The sequence below is a fragment of the Lepidochelys kempii genome, chromosome 3, assembly GCF_965140265.1.
Source record: "Lepidochelys kempii isolate rLepKem1 chromosome 3, rLepKem1.hap2, whole genome shotgun sequence".
NCBI classification, from domain to species: Eukaryota; Metazoa; Chordata; order Testudines; family Cheloniidae; genus Lepidochelys; species Lepidochelys kempii.
In genome coordinates, this window is record NC_133258.1 from 42556616 (window position 1) to 42578337 (window position 21722).

Sequence of the window (21722 nt, forward strand, 5' to 3'; positions counted from 1 at the left end):
TAATTATTTTCTCTAGTGAAAACTGTGCCAGGAATTAGCAATTTGTTCTCTTCTAGAGGTGAAAGATTAGGGAAATTCTAACACTCAGGGCCAAAGTCAGATGTCCTTATTGGGAGGAGATTTTATTATCATCTGCGTAAAGTGGAGGAAATGATCTTCAAGAGAAGTGCTCTTTTCATTTCCTCTGCTCCAGAAAGCTGAAATAAAGCCCCCTGAAAAGGAACGTAAATTATTGGCAGGGCCCGATTTTCAGAGGTGCTGGCTGAGTACCCATGCCCCAAATGACCTCAATAGGAGGTCCTGTTGGGAACTTCCACCCAAAGCAAACACTGCTGCTTCTAATCCTTAAAGTTAGTTCTGTCTCTGCCATCCTATACCCAAGTCAATATTTGTTCCATTTCTAGAATGACATCCAATCACTATTATGATAAGGGATTGCTAATCTTAAAAGAGAGCTGCACCATTTGTATTCAGCCTTGTATTTATTTAAATTAAAGGCCAGATTAGGGTTCATTAGAGTAGCTCAATTTCCTAGCACAAAATTGCCCTAAAGCAAACAGATCTGGCCAGCAGAGAAATCCTCTGTTGGCACATAGCTACTAAAGTAGCTCCTTCCTCTCACCTCGTACCACAGGAAGCATTTGGAAAAATGGGCATGCAATTATGGCAACCCCTGGCTTCTGGAACAGCCCCTAGAAGCCACTGCCAGTCAATACAGTTTATAACAGAGTAGGCTTCTCTAATCTATGTCAGTAAACAGCTGACTGAGAAAAGATGGGTCCATAGAGGTGACCTAATGCTTTGTCCTGAAACCACCTATCCAATTTGCACCAAGTGCAGCTCTGCAAGACTACAAAATCCATTCCATAGTTAGGTTTTCTTTGGTTTGTTTTTTTTAAAATTGGAATGGATAGTTTTGGAGCCCATGCCTCTGCTTAAAAAAATGGTTTCTCATGTGACACTGGCAACACTGGAGGACAATATCAAATATCAAACTACTGATAGCTCCATGTATTTGCAAACCCATTGTAGGGGTGGGAAGGAGACTAAGAAACAAAGGAACAAAACAAAAACCTATATATCAACGTTGAAAACTTAGTTTTAGACCTTCAGCAATGTAATAATGAATGAGCCTGATAACGCCTATCAAAAGTATTTTGAATAAAATTATCCTATTGAACAAAGAAAGCAAGAATTATAATACAGATTAAATTACAAGAAGTTTCTCATACACTAGAAGCGTGTTCAAATCCAATCCATATTCCGAGATGAATTTTTCTTGTGAAGAAATTATTTACATAAATTGACTGTATTCAAAGGGTGAGCATTAATGAATTTGTATGTCCACATGTATAGGTGTTGGGGTGTTTTTTCAGTGTAAGCATCAGGTTTTTTTTTTCTTGTATATGAGAGTTTGAATACATGGTGAAAACCTGTATTCACTAGTTTGCAAAATGTGTATGAATACAAGTACTGTTTCTCAGTAAGGAAGCTACAGAACTTGTAAAGTCTCCAGAAATGAACTGTTCAAACTGAGGGAATGGAGTTGTGCTGTGCACTGTGAATAGTGAGCTTCTAAGGAGAAAAGTTGGAGGTAACTATCTCACTCAAAATAACAAAATAATTTTATATGGGACAGTGGCTGAATTTATATGGACATATAAGTACATATGGACATATAATATCTACAATGATAGAAGTATAGGCATTTTCCATCAAAAATTACTTCTAGTAATTGTAAAAGGAAGAATTTTGAGTGGAAAAGATTTAAAATAGGAAAATATTACATACCATTATAGAAAGGTGAGGCTGAAAGGGACCTCAAGAGGTCATCTAATCCATCCCCATCACCAGTGGCTCTCAACCTTTCCAGAATAGTGTACACCTTTCAGGAGTCTGATTTGTCTGGCATACCCCAAGTTTCACCTCATTTTAAAACTACTTGTGTACAAAATCAAACATACAAATACAAAAGTGTCACAGCACATTATTACTGAAAAATTGATCACTTTCTTATTTTACCATATAATTGTAAAATAAATCAATTTGAATATAAATATTGTAGTTACTTTTCAGTGAATAGTACCTGGAGTAGTATAAACAAGTCATTGTCTGTATGAAATTTTAGTTTGTACTGACTTCACTGGTTCTTGTTATGTAGCCTGTTGTAAAATTAGGCAAATATCTAGTTGAGTTGACATACCGCCTGGAAGATCTCTGTGTACTCAGGGGTATATGTACCCTGAGGCAGGATTAAGCATTGCTCGCCCCCTCAATGGTGTTTGTTTAACCTGTTCTTTAAAAAAACATCTACTGATGGGGATTCCACAGCTTCCTAGATAACCTGTTCCCATGCTTAACTATCCTTAAAGTTAGAAAGTTTTCCCTAATATCCAACCTAAATCTTTGCTTCAAGCTAAACCAATTGCTTCTTATCTTACTCCGGGTAGACTTGCAGGACAAATAGATCAGTCTTCTTCATAAGAACCTTTTACATATCTGAAGACTGTTAATATGTCCCCCTTCAGCCTTCTCTTCCATAGACTAAACATATCTCATTCGTTCAGCATTTCATCATAGTTCTTTTTTTTCCAAATCTCTTATTTTTGTTGTTCTCCTCTGGCCTCCCTCAAGTTTGTCCACATGTTCCTTGAAGTGTGCTCCTCAAAAATGTAAACAGTACTCCAGATGAGGCCTCACTACTGCTAAGTAAAGTAGAACAATTATCAACCATGTCCTACATATGACACTCCTGTTAATATATCCTGAATATTAGCGTTTTTCACCATTGCATCACATTGGTGACTCATATTCTAATTGTGAACCACTATAACCTTCAGATTTTTTTTCTGCAGTGCTACTGCCTGCTAGTTATTCCCGATTTTGTATTTTTGCATTTGAATTTTTCTTCCTCAACATAATACTTTGCATTTGTCATTAATGAATTTCATTTTGTTGATTTCAGACCAATTCTTCAATTTGTCAGGGTCATGCTGAATTTTAACCCTGTCCTCCAAAGTGCTTGCAACCCTTCCCAGCTTGGTGTCATCCATAAATTTTATAAGCACATGCTTTACTCTATTCTCCATGTCATTAATGAAAATATTGATTAGTACCAGACCCAATACAGACTTGCAGGGGCCCCCATTTGATAAGTCCTCCTAATTTTGCACTGAACCACTGATAACTACTCTGAATACAATCTTTCAACCAGTTATGCACCCATTGTAATCCCAATTGACAGAGAGCACAGGGGTTGCATAGGGATTTACAGGGATGCAAAATATATGCATAATAATTCATTAAAGGCATGCAAAGACTCTACTAAGGGCCAGTACCCTGCTGGTCATTATAATCATTGCAAAAATGTATGTTCAGATATTTCAGGAGTTATGTATTTCTACTAAAATTATGTTCTTAAGGTCTTGGAATTAAGGAAGGTCACAAGGAGATGACATACCTCAGAAACGTTCCTTTTAGACACCAGGTAATGGACACCTATCTCCCTGTCTGGTTATTTGTGTATTGTATTCTTGACAACATAGCCATTTGCATATTGAGCCACAGGAAAAAGAAGAGATTATGAAATATACAAGAAAGGAAATCTACAAGATGAAACAAACAGCAGGTGTCCTGTTTATGAATAAAGACAAAAAATATTTTTTCTGGTATAGCTTGGGGTGCAAAGAAACACAAGCAGTCCTTCACTAAGGAGCAAGCTGACAGAATGTGTGTCTCATGAAGGAGGGTCATAGCCAGTCTGGCTGTAAAGCACTGCAAGGATTTTGGCTGAGCAAAACTTGAATAGACATAAGATTATCTTCTTAATGAAGTCTAGGCTCTAGAATTCTTGTTATGATTTTAGTTTATAGGTTACCATTTGTTTCCAATAGCTTGACTTGCTATTACTCTATGCTTTGTTAAACAAACATACTTCATTTAATTATAACCATATTAAAGTGCTATGTGTTAAGTGGAGTTGTGATCTGAGGTGGCACGGGTAAGCTGGAGATAGGGTGACCAGGTATCCGGTTCTCACACAGAACAACCAACTGAAAAGGAATCCTGGCGAGTCTGGTCAGCACCACCAACTGGGCCATTTAAAGTCTGGTCAGTGGTGCTGTGGAGCAAAGGCAGGCTAGTCCCTACCTGTCCTGGCTCCATGCTGCACCCCAAAAGTGGCCAGCAGATCCAGCTCCTCGACAGGGGGGCCACGGGGCTCTGTGCACTGCCCTGAGCACTGGCTCTGCACTCCCATTGGCTGAGAACTGCAGCCAGTAGGAACTGCGGCCACCTGGGGACGGGGGTGCCTGCGGGCGAGAGCTGCACATGGAGCCTTCCCCCCCCCCCCCCGATCCAGACCTGCTGGTCACTTCCAGGGCACAGCGCTGAGTCAGGACAGGCAGGGAACCTGCCTTAGCCCTGCTGCGCCGCTGACTGGGAACCATTGGATGTAAGCCCAAGCCCCAACCCTGAGCCCCAATCCCCTGCCCATGCCCTGAGCCCCCCCCCCCCCCCCGCCCCACACACACACACCTGGAGCCCTCTTCTTCACCCCAAAGCCCTCATCCCCGGCTCCATCCCAAAGCCTCCACCCCCAGATGGAACCCTCACACCCCTGCACCCAACCCCTTGCTCCAGCCCAGAGCCCCCTCCCACACCCTGAACCTCTCTGCTCCACCCTGCAGCCTGCAGCCCCCTCCTGCATTCCAAACCCCTAATCCCTGGCCCCACCCCAGAGCCCGCACCCCTACCCCCTGCCCCAGCCCGGAAACCCTCCTGCCCTCTGAACCCCAGACCCCACACTCCCAGCCAGAGCCATTATCCCCTCCTGCACCCCAACCCCCTGCCCCAGCCTGGAATCCCTCCTGCACCCTGAACCCCTAATATATGGCCCCACCCCAGAGCCTGCAAGCCCAGTAAGAGGCCTCACCCCCTTTCGCACCCCCTGCCCCAGCCCAGTGAAAGTGAGTGAGTGAGGATGGGGGAATGAGCCTCCGAAGGAGGGGGAATGTAGTGAGCGGGGAGCAGGGCCTCAGGTAAGGGCAGGGCTAGGAGTTCACTTTTATGCAATTATAAAGTTGGCAACCATAGCTGGGGCATACAGTTTTCCCAGAAGCAGTGAATTTGTGAATACTGCAAGTGTCTAGTGGACAAGGGGGTGGACATTCCAGGGAGATGCTGGGAGGGCTTGAGATTTGGAGTATGCCAATTGATAACCTGAAAAATTAACAGTGGAGCCTGCAAAGCCTAGAGGGGAGTGCTTGTGCTGCTGATGGCCAGTGGAGTTGGAGAATTGACCCCCAGACAAGGATTCATCATACAAGGGCCAGGTAACAGCAAGGTGCCTCACAGCCCTAGATACCTCCGAGAAGTGTCACATCCACCTTATAATAATTTAGACCCATATTTCCCTAGTTTGCTTATAAGAGTATTGTGTGGAACTGTGTCAAAGGTATTACTGAATTCCAGATATATCATATTTGCTTCCCCGCTGGCTACTCTGTCTAGGAAGAAAATTAGATTGGTTTGACGTGATTTGTTCTTGACAAATCCACATTGGCTATTACACATCATCTTATTATGCTTTAGGTTTGAACAAACTGATTGTTTAATAAATTGTTCAGTATGTGTATGGGTACTGAAGTGAGACTGACTGGTCTATAATCCCACAGGCCTAGGAGATTATTTGACCAAATAGTTCTTTGATGAAAGACAATGTTGACTCTCTGTCCCTGCAGCATTTTTTTTTCAAACCAATGAGGAATTTGGGTTTATGCAGATTTACAATTAGCTAGTAATTAATTTAAGTCCGTTGTGCAACTCTTACCTGTACAAACAAAAGTATATTTCATAGTCTACATTTTTATATTGATTATTAGATCACTAAAAAATGGAAGACTCCTCACCTCCCATTGGTGCCCAAGACTTGCTACTAGGTGTGGGAGGGACTTGAAATACCAGATGTTGTGTCATATTTCTATGTTTAAAACAGCAATGTTGGGTCTTTTTGAGAGTCTGTATAACACCCTCTAAGCCCTGTACAGATAGACTTATGTTAATCAATCTTTTATGCTATACCACACCGTCATGCATTCACTTTCTCTGTAGTCTGAATGCTTCACCTTCCCTCAACAGAGCATTCACATTCTAAAATAGCACCCAGATAATTACCTTTCTGGCATGCGACTTTTTTGGTAACTCTCATCCTTCTCAAGGTTAGTTGTCCCTAGGTTTGTTTCCCTCCATAACCTCCTCTGTCCTAACTCGCTATTTCCCTCTTCCTACACAGTCATTTCCAATTAATTTATAGCAAGGTGAAGTTCACAAGCCACTCCTATCACAATGATTCAGCAGATTTGCAGCACTGTTATACTACCAGGTTGTATCCTGAGAAGACCTAAGTGACTGCAGTGTTAGGTCAAAGTCCTGAGTTCCAGCCCTCCTTGTGTTACAGCATCTTGTCCCATAAGCATTCAATAAATAAAACAATAAAACACTACCCTCCAGCTATACCATCATGCTGTGCTCATGTCAGGTCTTATAAAGTAGGAAAGGTCACCCTTAATAAAAATAGCACCATATTCTACACCATTCATCCAAAACACTAAAATAACACTATCGTCAGATTGTTTTAGATAATTACTCTGGCTTGGTTTGTTCATTATATTAAACAGGACACATTTAGGCTTTGGAAGCTATTTACATTTTTGCTATAATTCGAGACACACAAGCAGAATTTTACATTATTGCATATGCTCTTAAAGTGAATTTTAATCTCAGATTGCTAATAGAGTAAATTACATAATAATGAGGTACTGTATGTCTAAATTGCACCTTTGCCTGTTAGCTGACATGCATGTGTTCCATGCTGTGGAACACAGAGTATCCTATGCATACATGGGGCTAGACAGAATTAAAGTTACCTTGGGACTTTTAGCACAAATTTCATGATTTTTGTGAGAATAAAATCTAAATTTAATGCTGCAGTATCAGTTTTTGTACACAATATGCTTTGTGACACTGCGTACTGAATACACTGAGTAGGCAGAAGAAATTACACAAGTGTAATTCAAAAAAGGAAAGAAGTCAGTCAATTTAGAAGTTATTTCTATCATTACTTGTCCTCAAGACTCCTCTTTTTTTTTTTAAAGTAATCTGAGTGAAACAAAGAAGCCACTTATGCTGAACCAATCCTAAAATAGCTGGATCTGTAATCTGTGTTTCTAAATTATGTCATGTTCTCCTGATCATTTCAATCATTCTTCCAGGGGGCAGAAAAAAAATAAAAGATCCACACTATTTTAAGTGCTATGTTAAAAGTCAAGTAACACCATGTAAGTATTATAAAATGTAGTTTTCCGCAGCTTGAGAAGAATGTCTCAGGTTGCCAGTTACTCATGCAATCTGTGAATAGAGCTTTCAAACTGTTAGGATCTTTGCCAGATCTTTACACAACACTACACACTCAAGGGGAAAAACATCCCTCACTGTCTACCTGGGGACTCTCAAGAAGTTAAGACAAAGTAACTAATGGTGTGACATTAAAGGGGATTATTTAAAGCACGTTAAACCCTGTGGGGATGCTTTCATTCTCAATCAGAGTGGACTTAGATCCCTGTAATTGAATCCCTTTCAAAGTGTATTCAGTTGTTGTCAACTACTTTTCATTGCTTTTGAATGAGCACATCAACATAGGGGTTTAATATGCTTTAACTTCACACCATTAGTTATTTTGTCTTAACTTTCCTGAGTGTCCCTGTGTAGACAAGCCCTAATTTAACATGATTTCTTAGCTCTAATGTTTGATTACCACCTCTAAGTGTAACTTTATACTCCCTGTAGTTACTGGCTGATAGTTCAAAACTCAATCTAACTACAAAGAATTAATCAGGATGATTTATATATATACACACACACACACACATTATTACTAGTTATAGTGTGACTGGATATAACAATTATTCTGTAATTAAGTTGTACTGAAGTTAAACTGGGACACAACTAGCTGAAGAGAGGGCAGCAGAGAAGTATTTATTGCAATTAAAAAAACATTAATGCCATTTTAGGAGTTAATCCACTGCCATCTGTCTTTATTTTGATAACCCACTCGATCAGTCATACCATGCAGTTTCCTATTCTGGCTTTAAAGCAGATAAGGAACCTATTGGTACTGCAAAGTTTACAGAGAATTCAAGGTACTGAGCCTTAGCTTCTTAAAATTTCTGGAAATCTCATTTAGGGCTGTCTGAGGCATTTGAAATGGAGCATGCCTAGAAAGATAACTCTGGAAATATAACTTTTTGAAAAGAAAAAATATGTTGCTGGATGTTAAATTTGACAAATAACAACTGCCTAGTTTTTCCATATATGTGCGTACACAAACTCCAGATAGATAATCTGGTAGTTCATATTCTTACCAAAATACTTCAGATTTTTTTTTAAACAGTATGCTATAACAACACATAAAATTGTTGTTGTGTGAAATACTCTATAATCTGGGAATGACTTGGTGACACTCAAGGGAAGACGTAAGAGAAGAAGCTCAGACAATTGATAATGAGTGCAATGGTTATTGAAAACTATAGTACAGATATTTTAAAATAAATGAAAGTACTTAAAATAGGACTGGATCAATTACATATTCTAGATTCTCTCCAAAATAATCCCAGTTTTTACTTTATTTTAAAAAAGTTTTTAGTATGCAAGACAGATTCTGAATCTTTTATTCCATCACCCTTCACCCATAAATAGGGGAAAGGAAGAACTGTATATAATTTCCCCTCTGAAAGAGAGATTTTAGTACCTTTACTATAATGAAGTAGGACACTTACCATGCAAGCAATTTCACTAAATAAATGAGTCTACTTATAAAGTAAGGTACCACTGAACCTGAGAAAAGGTATCAGAAACTGGTTTTAAAGCATCTTCTCACTATGTCTTCTAACAAATCAATATTGAACTGTTCTGTGTTTCCTTATAGCAGACCTTGGGGCAAATCCTAAAGTAAAGTATTATTATTAATTATTCTCATTGCATCTGCTCCAAAGACCTTCCTGTCTAGTCCCCTTGACGCCAGTAAGACTACTTATGTGAAAAACAGTGGTTTCAGGTTTGGGTCTGTGAGCAAGCCTTCACTCTTTATGAAGTGGTAATTCATGAGTTCTAGAATTGTCTTACTGCAGGACTGGGACACAACAAGGAATTTAAGTCTTGCTTTCCTAAACCAAACATATTGCAGGGTTCTCTGCAAGTAAGACATGCAGAACCCCAATTCAGCATCTGATACGCACCCTAGCAACTTTTTGCATACATGTGACACTCCCTTTATTTGTTGGTCAGAGTCTGTGCCAAAGTTGCCACTTAGAGTCCACCAGTAAAATCACCATAGGAATTAAGGAAGAAGAAACTTTCAGGAAAATAAAGTGAGATATGGGTGAAAACTGAACCAGGAGACAAAAGAAAACATGGATGAAAAAGCTTGCATGCAAGAACAAAATAAAAAATAACCAACCAACGTCAACAGATATTTTAAAGGCACCCATTGCAGGCACAGGGAGAGATGAGAGTTTAAAAAATGCAGCTCAGGTCAGCATTGGAAAACCACCATATACGATATTTTTATTTTAAAATACAGAATTGACTTTCCATGATTGCTGAGAAAAAGTTAGAAAGGCAGGATGAGCTGAACTATGATGCAGAAGGCTAAGACCTCCTGGAATACTAGTCAACTGTATCTCCCTCTGCTTTGTCTTTCTGAAAGTCTAGGTGCATGCACCAAGTGGAAAGCTTGAACCCTCCAATAGTTTGTTGATTTTCACCCTTCAATCATGCTTGGGAGGCAACTGCTAAAGGTATGCAAACTGACTGACTTGCCAGGATTCCAATCTATCAAGTGGAAGAGGAAATATACATTTATATCTTGAAAGAGGAAGAGTTTGGATAGGAGAAAGGTCTGGGGCACTAGCGGAAGGAGGACAGTGACCAGGAAGGTGGGTCTATATGTGCAGTGTACCTGCACATATGACTCTCTTTAAGAATAGACAACCGTACAGCTAAGGTCACCAATATTCCTGTGTTCTTATATTGAGAGAAAATGGTAAGATTTGTTTTGGACTGTAGGAGTATGTATTTTTTTCCACCCAATGTTCTATTGTATTCACACACTAAAAGAACCCATAGGTAGCTCTGCAAAACAGAAATGATATAAGAAACTAAAATAAGAACATTTTTGTCTCCAATGTAATAAGTAGGAGAAAGTTTTAAATTTTCAAATATTTTACAGTGGCAACTTTAAAAAGAACTGCAATGTGTGTTGGCATAAACCTTTTGTGTATATTTAAATGTGTGCCAAAGTTTAGTTGTTAGACTGTATCAAGGACGAAAGAACGCAGTCAGACTACTGGTCTGTTTCCCCAGCTCAAGAAGGTCTGACACCAGCTACAGGCCTTTTTCAAGCTCTTCCCTCAGGGCTCAGTTTATTAAGTCAAACAAAAGTTAACAAAGGAAGACAAAGATATTTCTAGCTATTACCCTGACTGACACAGGCGGAAGGGGGCTGGAAACCTTTCACTCTGCACCCACCTCTCCGCTCTAGGGCCAGTCACAGGAGCAAACCTCCATCCTGCAGCTCTCCTCCTCCTCAGTAGAGTTCTCTAGTCTCAACCCTTTATAGGCATGACCTAACCCCTTTCCTGCTGGGGCTGATAATAAAACAGGGCTGGCTGCCCAAACACCTTCACCCTTAAAGGAGCAGACCACCTATTGCGAAACACATATCAAAATGGCTTTCATTTTCAAAACTCCCCAGGAATCCACAACAAAATAGCCTGAGGATTTCCAGTCAAAAATTAGTATTACACAGAGAAATATTATTGCTGTATATCCTTTCATAGGATTCTGAGGGTTGCTATATGAACTATATGGCAGAGGATGCACTGGTGAGAGTCTGTTAAAATTTGCAAAAAGAAAAGGAGTACTTGTGGCACCTTAGAGACTAACCAATTTATTTGAGCATGAGCTTTCGTGAGCTACAGCTCACTTCATCGGATGCATGCCGTGGAAACTGTAGCAGACTTTATATATACACAGAGAATATGAAAAAATACCTCCTCCCACCCCACTGTCCAGCTGGTAATAGCTTATCTAAAGTGATCATCAGGTGGGCCATTTCCAGCACAAATCCAGGTTTTCTCACCCTCCACCCCCCCACACAAATTCACTCTCCTGCTGGTGATAGCGAATTTGTGTGGGGGGGTGGAGGGTGAGAAAACCTGGATTTGTGCTGGAAATGGCCCACCTGATGATCACTTTAGATAAGCTATTACCAGCTGGACAGTGGGGTGGGAGGAGGTATTTTTTCATATTCTCTGTGTATATATAAAGTCTGCTACAGTTTCCACGGCATGCATCCGATGAAGTGAGCTGTAGCTCACGAAAGCTCATGCTCAAATAAATTGGTTAGTCTCTAAGGTGCCACAAGTACTCCTTTTCTTTTTGCGAATACAGACTAACACGGCTGTTACTCTGAAACCTGTTAAAATTTGGTAAAAAACGGATTTTTCCCAGTCTATCACAGGTATCCTTCTATGAAACACTGAAAATGTTGTCTGTCACTAGCAACACACCTAGAAGTTTTTAGGGATACACAAAAATGTAAGAGGTAGGTCTTAAAGATCTAAGCATTTTCTGTTTTCATGGTTTTGAGAGTTAAAAATAACTGCTTAACGTACTTTATGAATAAGCTATAACATATCACGATATCCTCACTTCTGCAAGTTTGTCCCTGATCCTGCAAATCCTATGCATGTGTTTAATTTTCAACAGATGAATTAGTCCCATTGACACCAACAGCACTCTTATTTGCTTAAAATTGTTCACATGCCTATGTTTGCATAGGATTGGTGCCTGAAATAGCATTTTGAACTCTAACAAATTTGATGCCTGGCTTTGTGGCTAATCACTTGCCACGAATTACAAGTGGAATTAGAATCAGCCAATGGGATGTTTTTGCAGTGCATATGAGTAAACTGAATTAATTTTAAGATTGAGGTGTGTGGACTGTTGTTGCAGCCTTAAACACACAAAAAATAGTAAGATAAGTAGCTCTAAGAGCCTGCTACTTTGGTCTACAGGCTAGAAAAATGCAATATGAGGCAAAGGACAGCTTATCTACACTTGGGGTTTGAAACAAAAGGGTAAGCAGGCACTTTCGCCCAGATCCACAAAGGGAAGTAGGTGCCTAAGTCCAAAATTTAGATCCTAAGCCCCTACTCAGCTGCTCCTTAACCCTGTAGGCCCCTACATTTTCAAGGTGCCTACATTTCTGCTGGAGATAGGGTGACTACTGCCACATCCTCAGAATACTACACATTCCAGTACTTCCAGAAACAGTGTGAACCTACCCATACCAGTGTGATCTCAAATACATGGTGCATGTGCATGGTGCATGTCGTTCAATGATGATGGTTTGCAGACCGTCTGCACTGTCATGGACGAGGATCCTTGTCAAAGTATGGGTGCCTGTACTGATGTGGAGAGAAACCTGCACTGATAAAGAGGAGACTGATTGAATGTTTCCTTCATCCCCCCTGGTGTCCTTCAAAAGGGGTGACCTAGCAGAAAAAGACAGATAATCTTGCGGTACCAGGAAGCAAGTGGTAATCCAGAGGCTGGGGTCTCAGTACAAAGAGTCATTCAGAACCCATATATAGTGGGGACTCCGGCTCATCTAAAGCTGACAAGTCCCTGGAGTAGCAGAATTCCTGCAGTACCAAATGGATTGGTAGCAATGCAGCAGTTGAGGTGGATGATACCATTGATTTGGAGTGCGTAGGTGCTGGAGGCTGAAGGTGTCTGGTGCTTCAATTTTGCCAGTACTGGCAGTTGTGAATGAGAAGGCATTGATAGTAAGTCTGACATAGATGATGCCATTCTAGAGGACTGTATGTTCTTCGCCTTCCTGACCTTTATACATAGTACTCTGGAGTCGTGCTTCTCTGAAGCATTCCAGGATCTACTGGCCCTACTGGTACCAGAAGAGGAGTCCTTTGGCTCCATGATACTAAGCGGAGAGGTCAAAGCCTCCAACTCCACAAACTTAACAGGAAACCAGGACCTTTTGGGAGCCAACTCATTATGATGGGAAATGGAGCTCCTCTTCAGATCTATCTCTGCGTCCTCTGAAGTCTTCCCCCTCTTAGGGGAGACCTTGGCCTAGGATGGAGGGGAACTGAATCTGTCTGAAGACAGATGTATGAGGAGGAGGTCCTGACCTGACTTGCGCTCTATATACAACCTTGTGTCACACATTGAGTGTATAAAGTGCATGCACATGCCAATGGACACTGCTAATGGACAATCTCCAATCAAGGGCTTGAGAGGCGCATGTGCGTCTCAAGTGGAGCACCCGTAGGGACACTACATAAAGAAGAACAATATATAAGGATGGTACACACCTATGTTTGCTTACAAAGTGTCCATCTTCTGGTGAGACATGCTGTTGGTTTCTTTTTTTTTAATATACTAATAGAAACAAAAATACATTGTTGCAAATAGAATTGGAATAGTTAACATTTGTAATGCTGAAAATATATATACACATTGTTCACTCTCTAGCTTTGCACAGCTGAGATATTCAGTCTTTTAGTGAAGAAAAGCAGGGGGAGTTTTATTCTGTTTCTTTATTCTTTCACAGTAGGGGGTCTCTATTTGACTTACATTGTCAGGAGATTGATTTTGCAGCAACACAAAAATGCATTGTGATAACATAACAGTACAAGCAGCAGACCAGGTTTTGCTTTTGGTGTACTATAATTAATCAGAATTATGTATGCAAAACTCTTAGGAAATACTAATTTTAAAACCCACAGTCATGTGTGTCAAGACAAATAAAATAAATGAAAACCATAATAACTAGGTAATAATATAAGGAACAAGAGTAGAGAAAATAATTTCCCCCCTTATCCATTTTAAGGCTCCTGAATAATGATCATGCCCCCATGGCATATCTTGCAGAATTAGTCCCCATTTGATATATTGTTGTACCTGATTTTACATAACATGCTGGGACATTTATTTACATTTTGGAGGCTTGGACTGAAACCTACAATTCAAAAGGGACAATATCTTAGGTTTTAGTCATTCGTATTTTGTTTTGTTTTTTCAAAATCCTACATTTATTCGTAGCATCTGGATATTAGGAATCAGTACATTCATAACATACGTTGAAGCAAAGATCCCTTAATCCCATGTTCACCAAATCTACATGTTTGGACAATCAGACAGATAAAAGGCATACCTTTTCTGGATCTGTTGTTGTGATAACCCACACACAGTGTGCGTTGTCTTCATATTGAACTGGGTAATTAGGTGATGTAATAATTCCACTTGGTCCACGCAGATTAGAACCACATGTTCTAGCTAGAATAATTAGCACAAAGAGAAAAGGAATTATTTTTTTGCAGTGGAAAGTAATTTTGGGGAAACTATTTACAAAAAACTATTTTATCATTAACAGTCTATTGTACAATAATGACTACAATAATAGTCAGTAAAATAATCCTGTGCTGAAGAAGTTAGAATGGATTTCAAAATCCTTGAAAAAAGACTTAAAGAAGAAACACAGGAGTGCTTTTCAGTTCATGAAAAAAAATAATTACTCTACCTTATCTTTATTCTTATTGTAAGTGAATTCCCCACATGGCAAGGGGAAGTTTCACCTCAGTGGCACCACTGTCCACTGGCAGGCACAAATGTTCTTTCAAGGTTGCTCTGCAGGTTTTTTGGCATAGACAGCAGAAACATTAGATGAGAATGTATTGCTCTTTGTAACAGTTTCCCCTGCTCTACGCATGGATTTCTGTGATCTCTAAATCCGTCCCATTGCAGGGGATGGTCCAGGCATTCCTGGGTTCAACTCCACGCTCTCACAGATTTCCTATGTGACCTTGGCCAAATGTATAGGGATAAAATGTTCAAAATCTCCTTAGTGACTTAGGGTATGTCTACTCTGCAAAACCTACAGCTGGCCAATGCTAGCTAACTTGGGCTCATGGGGCTCGGGCTAAGGAGCTTACTTACAATGTAGATATTTGGGGTTAGGCCGCAGCCCAGACTCTGTGACCCTCCCACCTCATTAACTTTCAATGAGATTTAGGCATTGCATTGACTAGTGTTAATGCCAAACTTTTAGGCATCCTGCAGCCTAATGGCATTCACAACCTTGAGTTAGGTGTATTATGCATTAGGAGAATTGGGTGCCTAAATTAGGATTCTTAAATGCCAGTACACTGAATCACTAGCTAGTAGAAAATGCTGAGGAGAGGGGTGGAGCTTAATTGCACTCCACTCAGGTAGTTGGGTGCCTGAGTCCAGAGTAGAGGGAGGCACCTATCTCTACTTGGGATTCACAGCATGAACTCTTCCCCGGAGTTAGGCAACTACGCCATTTTTGCAAGAGCTGCCACTGGGTCTCTTCCCAAGGGAGTCCCCTAACTACTGGCATATAGAGTGATTCTCACCCTCCCTCTGGCCTAATGAATATTACATTTATACACAGTAGAACAGCTTAAACAGGAGAGCACCACCCCAAAATAACCCCCAGATCAGTGGTGAGGGCACTTTCCTGAGATGTGGGAGACAAAAGTCAAAATTCCCTTGCCATATCAGGCAGAGGGAGGCAACTGAACTTGGGTCTCCCACATCTTGGGTGAGTTCCCTAACCACGGGGCTAAATGATAAAAATGGAGGAATGCTGCCTTCTGTCTGTTTTGTGTGGGTTTAGGCCTTCTCTGAGCAGACCTACTGGATTAGGCCCAGAAGGCAAAATAGGTGGAGGAATGTCTACTCTATGAATCTTGCTGTGGCTTAGGGATGAGTTAAGCACCAAGCTGCCAGACAATGTCAGGACTTAGATGGCTGATCACCTGCCCAGCCACTGAAATGTAGTCATGTTTGGGGACATTAATGGTGGAAATGTAGGTGGTGCCTCAGGATTTTAGGCACTTACAGGGTTATGCAGCAGCTTAGTGGGGGTTTCATGAATGCCAGTGGTGCCTAAACTTTGGACTTAGGCACCTAAAGTGGCAATAACAACAGTGTCAGCAGAAAAGCCAAATGCATCCTTGCATCCATATAGGTAATTCTACCAAAGCATGAATGAAGACCACTAGCAAGCTAAGCATGTCTATCATATGGAGAAGTATCAGTGTTCAGATTTAACAACATGAAAGGGAAATAACATATTTAGCGGATCAGCATCTCCTGACTGTACCAACCAAGAGTAACTTTAACCATTAGAATAACAGGACCAGAATCATGAGATCTGAACTAGAGGATACTTTGGCTCCATGACCCAGTAGATGCATCATAGCTCCAGTGGTCCAACCAGAAGAAAATTAACTTTTATTGTGCCATTTCTTAAATTTTAGCATATTTCTTCTATAAGTCTGACCATATTTTGGCCTTGATTCCAAAGGTGATACAAATATTTGGGCAGAGCTAGGACCCTAACAAATTCACAGCCATGAAAAATGGTCACGGACCATGAAATCTGGTCTCCCCCTGTTAAATCTGGTCTTTTGTGTGCTTTTACCCTATCCTATAGAGATTTCATGGGTGAGAGTCTCAAACTGTGTTTCTCAAACTGGAGATCCTGACCTAAAAGGGGGTTACAAGGTTATTTTTTTGGGGGGGGGGAGGGTCACAGTATTGCAACCCTTACTTCTGCGCTGCCTTCAGAGCTGGGCGAATGGAGAGTGGTGGCAGCTGCTGACCAACGGCCAAGCTCTGAAGGCAGCAGCACTGAAGTAAGGGTGGCAATACCATACCATGCCATCCTTACTTCTTCACTGCTGCTGGCAGCAGCTCTGCCTTCAGAGCTGAGCTCCCACCAGCAGCCACCACTCTCTGGTCAACCAGCTCTGAAGGCATCACCACTGCCAGCAGCGGCGCAGAAGTGAGGGTAGCAGTACCGCAACCCCCGCGCCCTACAATAACTTTGTGACCCCCCTCCCAACTTCTTTTTGGATCAGGACCCATACAAGTAGAACACCATGAAATTTCAGATTTAAATATCTGAAATCATGAAATTTATGGTTTTTTTTTAAAATCCCATGACCAAAAAATTGACCAAAATGGGCTGTCAATTTGGCAGGGCCCTAGCCATAAGAAAATCACCCAAAATTGTTCAACGCAGTTACGTAATTGTTATGTCTATTTTTCTACATTAAAGTATATGCAGATAACTTTTGTAAGTAATTTGAAATTGACTTATTTGTGCCTGACGCTTTGGAGAGGCAAAATTTTAATATTAAAGAAATACGTTAATTAGAAAATCTGGGAGTTGGACTCATAATAAAATTAATAGTCAAGTCTACACTGTGGCTTTTAGTTGCTGCCCGCCATTTGACGGAGTGTGGACCTCCCCCATCCAACTGCAGGTACAATGTTTCCTGGAGCTTAAAGTCACATACAAGGAAAAGCCTGCTGTGTCAATTTGTAGGAGGGTGTAGTTTGTGTTTCCCACACTGCAGCTGGCCAAATCTCCTCAGAGGCATGGAGAAAAGACCTGGGCCAAGTTCCATTTCCTCCCTGGTCCTTCTGCCATTGGCTTGCAATCTAACTGTGATAGTAGTATCTAAATGTAAAAGAGAGAGCAAGGACTGCAACTGAGACTACACCTAAAGACAGGTTTGGAAACCAAAGCTAATGCAAAATACAGTGACATAAAGGTAGAATTCATGGTTTACTAAATAGATTAGCATAGGCAGTTGAATCAGAGTCCTTTAGCTATAAATAGGAGTTACGGTAAGGTATACTTTCTATGAGAATTCAACTTTGAAACTTAATCCCTGTCTTGTCAGCCACAGCCTACGTTTTCCTCATCAGGCTTTTGAAGATGGGGTGGGCTGAAGACTTTGGTGGGTTGTGTTTGTTTTATTATCCACATGGATACTTGATATTTGTTTAAGGAATTTGATGAACCGTTCAAATTCAATAAAGAGAAATGCAAAGTACTGCACCTAAGAAAGAACAATCAGTTGTACACATACAAAATGGGAAATGACTGCCTAGGAAGGCGTACTGCGGAAAGGGATCTGGGGGTCATAGTGGATCACAAGCTAAATATGAGTCAACAGTGTAACGCTGTTGCAAAAAAAGTGATCATCCTTCTGGGATGTATTAGCAGGAGTATTGTAAGCAAGACACGAGAAGTAATTCTTCTGCTCTACTCCACGCTGATTAGGCCTCAACTGGAGTATTGTGTCCAGTTCTGGGCACCACATTTCAGGAAAGATGTGGACAAATTAGAGAAAGTCCAGAGAAGAGCACCAAAAAAATTAATGGTCTAGAAAATATGACCTATGAGGGCAGATTGAAAAAATTGGGTTTGTTTAGCCTGGAGAAGAGAAGACTGAGAGGGGACATGATAACAGTTTTCAAGAACATAAAGGGTTGTTACAAGGAGGAGGGAGAAAACCTCTGAGGATAGGACAAGAAGCAATGCTCTTAAATTGCAGCAAGGGTGGTTTAGGTTGGAGATTAGGAAAAGCTTCCTGTCAGAGTGGTTAAGTACTGGAATAAATTTCCTAGGGAGTTTGTGGATTCTCTATCATTGGAGATTTTTAAGAGAAAGTTAGACAAACACCTGTCAGGGATGGTCTAGATAATACTCAGTCCTGCCATGAGTGCAGGGGACTGGACTAGATGATCTCTTGAGGTCCCTTCCAGTCCTATGATTATAGTGTATGTTGCATTGTACAGTTTAATTTATGAGATGGGAACACAGAGTATTGGCACCTTTGGAAGCCTGTCTATATAAATAGAGGTTGGCCCGCGGGTAGTGATGGAGCCATATTTTGTAACCAGGGAGGCAATGGGTCACTAATAGTGCCATCTTCAATTATACCCATTGGTTTGCTAATTTCACCCATTATCATGCTTGTGTATTAGGACAGCAATATGGTATTACTGCAGCTATTCAATGGGTACACTTCTCTTCATCCTGCCAAGGGTACACAGAGAACTCGCAGCATTACTTCCATCCTGGCACCACAACCCTAATAGCAGCCCAGTAGGCTCACTCTCCAGCCTCATCCCTCCAGTCCTCTGGTTGCAAAGGTACTCCACGTCCATGAGAGGCAGTAGCTATGCCAACAGGGGAAGCCCTCGCATTGACAAAGCACTGTCTACACACTGGGTTAGGTGTGTATAACTATGTTGCTTAGGGGTGTGGATTTTTCACAGTGACATAGTTATACTGATGTAAGTTTATAGTGTAGACTTGGCCTAAAACAATAAACCTTGCAGCTCCATAGAGGCTGGCTGCAATCTGATCCTCAGAGTGTTGTGCAGTGTTTTCGTGATGCAAATCACATTAATCTCTAGTTTTGGAAGTGTTTCTAAACAGATTATTGTCCCTTTAGAACTGAATTATACTATTTTTTTTCTTTTAGCAACAAGGAAAATAGAGGATTCATTTAACATCTTTCTTAGTTATCAGATGGAGGGAGTTAAAAGCACTTTAAAAAAATTTGCAGATGATATTAAATTGGAAGGACTTGCAAATATCAGAAAGGGCAGGGAAATAATACAAAGAGACCATGTTAGATTTTTTTAAAATGGAAAAAATGTTAAAGGAGTCAAATCTTACCACGACAGATTGGCCTGTGGTCACTCCAAGCAGCTAGTGTATCTGTCACTCTCTGGCAAGTGATGCTCTTAGAACCCTGGAGCACATAATTATCCTCACAGGAGAATTGTACACTTGCACCCACCCTGGGGATAATGGAAAGAAAAGGAGAAAGATTAAGCTCATTACAGAAACCATCAGGAATCCTTCATCAAACAACTATAGCACCACTAATTCAAGATCCAAACACGAATTTAAGGAAAAGTTCTCTTTTTTCAGATAAGAAAGAGCTTATATTCTACAGCAATGTTTCCCAAATTTGGGACACCGCTTGTACATGGAAAGCCCCTGGCAGGCCCAGCTGGTTTGTTTATCTGCCGTGTCTGCAGGTTCAGTCGATCGCGGCTCCCACTGGCTGTGCCCAGCCAATGGGGGCTGCAGGAAGCAGTTGCTAGTATGTCCCTCAGCTTGCGCTACTTCCCGCAGCCCCCATTGGCCGGGCACAGCGAACTGCGGCCAGTGGGAGCCGCGATCAGCCGAACTTGCGGACACGGCAGGTAAATAAACTGGCTGGGCCCACGAGGGGCTTTCCCTGCACAAGCGGTGTCCCAAGTTTGGGAAATGCTGCTCTACAGAGTAAGAATGATGAATGTAATCAGCCACCATTGAGTGAAAAAAAGGAAAACTCACTGTGCTGAACAATCCTCTTCTGAAACTTACTTCAGAGGGTTAAAGCAGGGATACATTTGGTCTTAAATGTAGTGAAAGATGATTACTGTTACCAGAGGTGAAAGTGGGCTGGTACAGGCCGGTACAGCATACCGGTAAGAAGTGGCTGCCGGTATGGGCCTGTACGCTGCTCCTTTTGCCAACAGAGGGGGGCAAAAGGGGCAGTAGCCCCAGGGCCCAGCAATTTAAAAGGGCTCAGGGCTTGCGGCACTGACCAGAGCCCCGGGTCCTTTAAATCACTGCCGGAGCCCTGGGCAGTGCGGGGCCTAGCAGCACAGAAGGGCTAGCCGGGGGAGGCTGACCCCCAGCCCCACCCCTTCCACCCAAGGCCCTGCCCCTTCTGGGGGCCTGGAGCCAGGCCCCATACCGGTAAGTCTTTTATGTTACTTTCACCCCTTACTGTTACTATACATGGAGAAAACTTACTATAAGTAACTTCAGAACCAATGCATACGGTCTAGACAACAGTCTAAAGAACTTTTACTTCAGTGTCAGATAAAATATCTAGATATTTTAAAGGTCCTACTAAGCACTGGCACAGAACTGTAACAATAAAGTCTCAAAGCTATATGAGGGGCAGTTTGGGGCATAAAGCAGCTATGGCAATATAGCCACTACTTTCATGTTACATCCTGAAATGCTATGCAAGATAGCTACTTGAAAACATTTCTAACAATATGTTTTCCCATCAGAAAAGGCTGATTCAATTAAGATGAAACATTTGGTGGGAACATACAGTTTTCATCAAAATTTTAAATGAAAAATTATTGAAATGATTAATTTTGATAATGTAGAAATATTTCACTTAGACAATATAACCTAGTCTTAATGCAAATAGTTGAGTCAAAAAAGTTAAAACTAAATAAATTTCAACTTTTTGAAACAAAGTGAAAGCTTGAAGAGCAGTATTTTTTTTTTTATTTTTCCAGAATGAAGTGTTGGAATTTCATTCCATGGAAAATGTCAACATTTTGATATTTGTTCCTGTTCAGAAAGGGAAAAAATGAAATTTCTCATGGAATTTTGGGTTCTAGCCAGTTCTAATGTAAAATATATTATAAATATTCCATTATGAAGTTTATCTTAAACTCAGCCTTTCAAAACAATGTAAAAATACTGTGTAATTAAAACACTCTGTCTACCTGTACTTTTTCCCACACATAAGAGTTTCTACTGGTTGTTGTATTCTTTGTTCCTGCACTAACTTATTGTGTAATCTTGCTGTGTGATGTTCAACAGCCACTGTATTTCAAGCATGGGTAAAATAATCACTACATATGAAATTTCTCTAGCTCAGTGTTTCTCAGCTTGCAGGTCATGATCCCCATGGAGGTTGGAGGGGAGGGGGGTCACAGAAGGC

At 41.0% G+C, this 21722-nt stretch overlaps 1 protein-coding gene across 4 annotated transcripts in view; it reads right to left on the bottom strand.

The window, feature by feature from the left end:
• CSMD1 (CUB and Sushi multiple domains 1) overlaps window positions 1-21722 on the bottom strand; it is a 2000616-nt gene that overhangs the window by 652351 nt on the left and 1326543 nt on the right. For all 4 annotated transcript variants that reach the window (XM_073336216.1, XM_073336215.1, XM_073336217.1 and 1 more), the window contains exons 9-10: window positions 19655-19779; window positions 14300-14421 (exon numbers count right to left, since the gene is read on the bottom strand). In XM_073336216.1, the coding sequence (XP_073192317.1) occupies window positions 14300-14421; window positions 19655-19779 (247 nt within the window). The remainder of the gene's footprint in view (window positions 1-14299; window positions 14422-19654; window positions 19780-21722) is intronic.